The sequence below is a fragment of the Eimeria maxima genome, genomic scaffold (genome assembly GCF_000499605.1).
Source record: "Eimeria maxima Weybridge genomic scaffold, Emw_scaff132, whole genome shotgun sequence".
NCBI lineage: Eukaryota > Apicomplexa > Conoidasida > Eucoccidiorida > Eimeriidae > Eimeria > Eimeria maxima.
The window spans coordinates 26,635-32,634 of record NW_013563470.1 but is presented as its reverse complement, the minus strand read 5'-3'; the positions used below and the strand labels follow the sequence as shown (position 1 = coordinate 32,634).

At 49.0% G+C, this 6,000-nt stretch overlaps 1 protein-coding gene across 1 annotated transcript; it reads right to left on the bottom strand.

Annotated features, from left to right (window-relative positions):
• On the bottom strand, window positions 1-2,313 carry EMWEY_00016280 (hypothetical protein; the record flags this gene model as incomplete). Its single annotated transcript, XM_013477480.1, has 1 exon — window positions 1-2,313. The coding sequence occupies one exon, from the start codon at window positions 2,311-2,313 to the stop codon at window positions 1-3; it is 2,313 nt and encodes a 770-aa protein (XP_013332934.1).
• Window positions 2,314-6,000: the final 3,687 nt, after the last annotated feature.

Below are 6,000 nucleotides of genomic sequence, written 5' to 3'. Positions count from 1 at the left end.
CTACTGTCGTCCTGCATCATGAAGATTAGCGCGCGCTTTGCTGATATCCGCCGAAAGCTGCTCGCATCGCTCGCTTTCAAGTGTCTTCCTCATCTGTAAAGCGATTGACTGTATCGTCACTATGGTTTCAGCTATCGCTTCTATGCTCTGAGTTTCTCTCGCCGTAGTCTTTTCAGCCTCCAATGTGTCCTTCAGTTTGCTCAGTTCGGTGTTGTATTGCGAATCAAACCGGAAATTAAAGGTCGATACAGCGCGTAGCGTGGAGTCAGCACTTCCAATTTCCCTGGATAAGGCCCTCAAATACAGCAGTTGCTTGTCCAAAAGCTTTGCATCTCCTGTTTTCTGCGCCGCCTCAGTTTTAAGGGCAGTTTTATTGCTCAATGCAGTCGATTCGAGTCCACGGCCATCCAGCCTGTACTTTACTTCCTTCTTATTAGTTTCGACTATTTCATGGGCCCTTGAAGAAAGACGCTTCGCCTCCGTTTTCAACTGGCGGCTCATCTCGGTAAATGCGGCCTTCACAGCGTCTGCCACACTGAGATCATCGCTTGCAAGATCAACAGTTGTCTTGGACTTTGTCAGCTTTTGCAGCAATCCAGCGCCAACATCTTCAGTTTTGCTGCTAGCTAGTTCAAGAGCATAATTTGCTGCACGAGAGAATTCATCGGCGACCGAAGCGACAGTACCGCCAATCTTCTGCATGTTGGAAGCCGCACTGGTTGCCTCCTCTTTGCTCAAAGGCTCCTGAAGCAAAACTGCACTAATCTTCGCGACTTGCTCATCTAGTAAGGACTTGAGCGTTCCGTTAAGTTCCTGTAAGCGTTTATATGCTTTTGTAGCACCCTCTATGTTCTCAGCAGTATCCAGCGAACGAAGTTCCTTAGTTTGCTCAGAAAATAATGCACTGAATTTGCTCAATTCTGCCTTCTTTAATCCAGAACCTGATTTACCCTCAGATGTTGGGCGACTCTTCACCAATACAGTATGAATTCCCTGCACGAAGTTTCCCTGCATGCCAATCGGTATGCGTTCTCCCTGGAATTTTGCCTTTAAAAAAGCCTTGTGCATACCTAAAAGAAATCCCTTCACCTCTTTGTCCAGGTCAGACAACCGCTTCAAGGTACTCCTCCTGTGATTCAGGGTAGAAATGGCTGAGTAGAAGCGGACAAAATTATCTGCGTCGCATTCGTCCACGAATTTTAAAGAACGCAGTTGACTCGCGCTGTCCTCACTCTCCTGTTGCAGAGTAATAGAGGAGTTTCCCAGAGACGAGAGCGTCGCGATGCACGATGCGACCGGTGGTGCATCCAAGCTCTCTTTCAGAGGCTCTTCTAACTCCTTGACGTTTGTAAAAGTGACATCAGTAGAACAGGACGCATGCAGTTCTTCACCATGTTGTCTTGCCAGATTAGACAACTGTACGAGCGCACTGCGAACTTTCTCCAAGGATGTTGTCAATACATTCGCAGTATGATTCCGAACTGATTCAAAATTTGGATCCCCATGGGCTTTTGCAACATCGTAGTTTCTTTCCTCCTGATCAGCAACCGCTGCATCCGCCTTCAATGCATCTATAATACTTTGTGCCTCCCCCGGCGGCAACTCATCCCCCAGCCTAACCGCCACTTCTACCAATTTGTTGACAACGACCATCCGAGCCTTCAATTCTCGCATCTCGTCGTCGTCCTCAATTATTGGGGCAGGAGCATAAGCTGGCCCTCCGTAAGGTTGCTCACCTTCAAACTGTGGAGGAACTGGATGTTCCACACCTGGAGCGCCAGGTGCTGGAACTACTGTAGGGGGCACTTCCGGAGCCTTGTCCTTCCGGCCCTGTTTTTTAGTCTTTCGCCCACGTGTTACCCGCCTATCTAAGGCATCCTTTAGTGGGCCTGGAAACCATGCTGGTTTGTGCTCCGGCTGTGCCTTGGGCACAGGAGGTACCTGCGGTGGTGGACTTGCTGGTTCGGTTTCAGCCTTTGGCGGGACCTTGAGACGTTCCTCTTCCGCCTTCTTACGTTCCTTTTGCATACGAACAGAAATTACTTTCATTAGGATTAGGAAGAGCACAAATAATGCAATTAGGTGGGTCTGCTTCTTGGAGAGTATTCGCACCGCCATCTTGCTCGCCGTTATCTCCTGTTGCGCAGCCGCTTCTGCGTGCAATTTACCCAGTGTATCAACTGGAAATTCGCCTGAAAGTTTCAACTCTGAAGTATCAAAGTTTTCTGCTGGTGCCTCTGACGAGCGAACATTCTGCTGCTCCGCAAGCCATAATACCACAAATAACCAGACACACCTTTGCAGGCGAAGCATGCTTAACAATTTGTTTGGTTTCGTCATTTTCAAATTGGAGCCGTTTATCCCAAGGTAAATGCAAAAGGGCTATCTCACGTTAGCTTAATGCGCATCTATCCCTCCACTGGTGATCACTTAGAGCGGGGTCGATTTGCAAAGGACCCCTCGCACATTTCGAGGACAAACCACTGGTTCGAAAGCGGACCAGGCAAAAGTAAAGCTATTTTTCAAAGGCAGGGTCCGGCAAAAAGAACAGAGGACGGTAAGCGTGAGGGGGAGCAGCCGAAGGACCACTTGCCGATACCGCCCCTGTGAGCCACACGAAGTACTCCCCCACAACCTACCACCAGTGAATATAGGTGCTGACGGGGGCAACCTTCAGGATGAAACTTGTCAAAATTTACCTTGGAATTGAAACCTGTCAGCCGTCGAGAGCTGCATCATGTGGGCTTGGCGTTCGGCATTCGTACGTTGGGTGCGCAGCCGCTCCCGATCCCCACGCCATTGCTTGTAGACGCACAAAATCCTATCGCACAAACCTGTCCTAAAACCATATATTTGGGTTTAATTTGCTACTATATCCTAATTAATCGGCTTACTATGCAATATTTTCCCCGACCTGCAACTACAGTCATTCTGAAAGTGGCATGGTGTGACGTCGGTCTTGGATCTTTTCCATTGAATACTGAGAGACACATGAGCCACAATACTTAAGATAAGGGTTAATTAAACGCATGGTACCCCCATATTCACTCTGTAGGAGTCCTCCGGTAGGCGGCTGAAGCGCCTGGAACTGCGGTAGAGGAGGTTGCTCCTCATGCTAGAGAGAGAGAGCCACATAAGAAAACAAAGCGGCCGCCTTGGCTGCATGTTCAAACGTTGTAGATAGTTGTTAGGAACTTTCTCTGGCGTACCGATCTAGGGCCGTTTTGTTTGCGCTGTAAAGCAGGGTGTCGGATCTGGTCCCAGGATGCATGTAGGGTAGAAGACAGCCAAAATGCTTAAAATGAAACTCAACTAAAAACAGCTAACCTCCTTCGTCAGATCCTAGCGACCTGAGCATAATATAACAGTTCAAGCGCCTGGGGCTGGGGGAGTGGAAGTGGGTTGCCAGGAGTTTCCACACGGGCTACTGAAGCTAGACAAAGAAAAACAGCCCAACATGTATGCGTCCATAAGCCTTCTCCGCTGTATTTAAAGACAGTGCACGCAGTTTCTCAGAGATGTAGTACTTTTAAGCAGATCCGCTAAATAGGCAAAGCCGGGAAAGTACAATGCGAGAACGGGGGAACTCAACATCCGTGCCACCGTACAAGGGTATCCGCGAACTGCTTCTATCTCCGCCGGACCTAGTTTGACTCCACCAACTGAGGCACGGTTAAGCTAAGAAGCTGCATGCTTGCATCGAGAGAACAAACAATTTTGTGCTGTCACACAACATTGCTTCTTACTCAGCAGTTGCAAAGCACGTCGCTGGTGCTGTATGCTCCGCTGCGCATTCCATCTGGACGCAAAAGCGTCATTTCCATCACTGAGTTGGCTAAATAATCGTGATCAGCGGTCGCTGAAGTTCGCCAGGTGCATTTACAGACCTTAAAGGTGTAGTCCAACTGGCGAGTTGGGGTGTATAACACTTAACTCCTCTCATTGGGATGGATTTCAATATTTGAAGGACGCTTGGGCAAACTCAGATGATGAATATACAGCCAAACCCTGCGAACAATCTGCGAGTTTGTCGCTTCTAAGTATCGGCAACTAGGGGTTCGCCCCGTGATCTTTTTGAGGAGCTTGAAGTCGCACACGTGCCACCTGCATTTCGTCTTCGTCGACAACGGCCTGTTTCCAAACACTCTAGTTGACGACTACGCATTGAAGATTTTTCAGAAATTCGTCCAATTGCTCCCCTGTTCCCCTCCAAACAATAGGAGTTGCTGGTATATTCGAGCATAGCTTGGGGCTGCTCCACGCTTATGAGCTCCATGGTGTGATCAGTGGATGACCGGCCCGCAGCTGCCTTATTGCTATTTAATACATGTTCGAGGTCTTCCTTAAAATGTTTCCACATTTGCTCGTTGTGGGGCCTTGACATGATCAAAGCCTCGGTCCTGTGCTTGCAGTTCTGCTCAGTTTCCGGTAGCGCCTCGGCAATGGGGAGCCACTCAGCGCCCTTATCGGCACTTTCCTGATCGTGTATTTACTTCCCTGGCTGCGATTTCTGAAGTCTTGAGTGTCCAAATACCTCGTGCGTTTCCTATGGCTGCAGTCTCGAAGCCCCAAGTCTCGAAATTATGCCCAGTTTGTTGCAATAGAAGGTGTGAAGCTCGATATAACCTCCCAGTCTTTTGAGTGCCGGTTCCCCTGCTACTTCCGTTGTTACCCTTCCCTCCTTCTGTATGCGGCGATGGCATTCTTGGTCGGTGAATATCCCCAGGGTGTATATCCAGAGTGTTTCTAAGCCTGCTCTATTCCGTCTCCGCGATGGCAGTAGATGGGGCCACCATTGGACCAATGATAGGCACACACCAACGATAGGCGCATTCACCAACGCCTGATACTTCTGGATATAATGCTGTATAAAAAGCTTCCTTTGCTTGCGTTACCTCAGCTATGACACGGCTTATTTTACTCCCTGCCTACGAAAGAGCTACATCCCAGCGCGTTCTGGAAAGCCTCCATACTCCAAGGAAAAACTCATTCGGTAACCAGCCGAGCAGCAAAAGAAGGATGTAGCAGGTAAACGGTCGGACTCGAAGAAATGATGGAATACCTACCACCCTTGAGAAGAAGGAACTGGGCAGATTTCGGAACAATATGGATATGCACGCTATGGACGTTGTGGCGGTGAAACCGAACCTCATCCAATCGGAAGCAGCAGTGGAACTCCACAGTCCGAAGTGCACAGGAAGTCGTGTTGAGCTCCGCGCCAGCTTCTTCTGTAACAACCTGCGTCAAATACTTCGAGATTGCAGACGTACGAAAAAGCCGAGGGTATTGGTGAAGCAAGATTTTGATAAGCGCTGCCAGGCGAATGAATAAACCGATCAGAAAAATGCCCAGACCCCCTGCGAGCGGGAGGCGCAGTGAAGGGGCCAAAAGCAGTAGCAGCCGAACCGGCATATCCCCATCGATTTAATTCTGTGACTATCTGAATTCGCTTCAGTGGTCATGACTTTTGCTCAGAGCAGGGTGTGCTGAGGCCTTGTGCTTATGAATGCTGCCTAGTAAGGCCAATTACGCGTTTATGTACCAACTTTGGGCAGATCATCGTGGGGTAATCTGTCCCATGTTGGAAATTCTGGGAAGTTAGTGCATGATTCCGTAACCTGCCCGAGAAGCAGCATATGGCGCAAGCAAAAGTTCTCAGCAGCTGTATACGAAGTTTGTACGTACAGACAAGAAAGCTTGTTTCGCTTGTTTGTGCACAGACGTTGGGCTGGTTTGCTGCTAGAATTGCTGCAATCAGCGTTTGCGACTCGTGGCAGCCTGCCTCTAGTTTCGAAACCCCAGTGAGTTTAGCCTACTGAGCTCAGGAGGCCTAATGATCGGGGCAGGATATCAGCTGCTTTTGATTAGCTCTCTCTTACGTACTTTGGCGCCCTTCCAGCTCACCTTAGCTCCATAAGATTGAGGCCTCACGTTTAGAATGCTTCAGCAACCAAATACCGGTATGTAATGCATCTACTCCTTGAGACTCATAAGGGCATA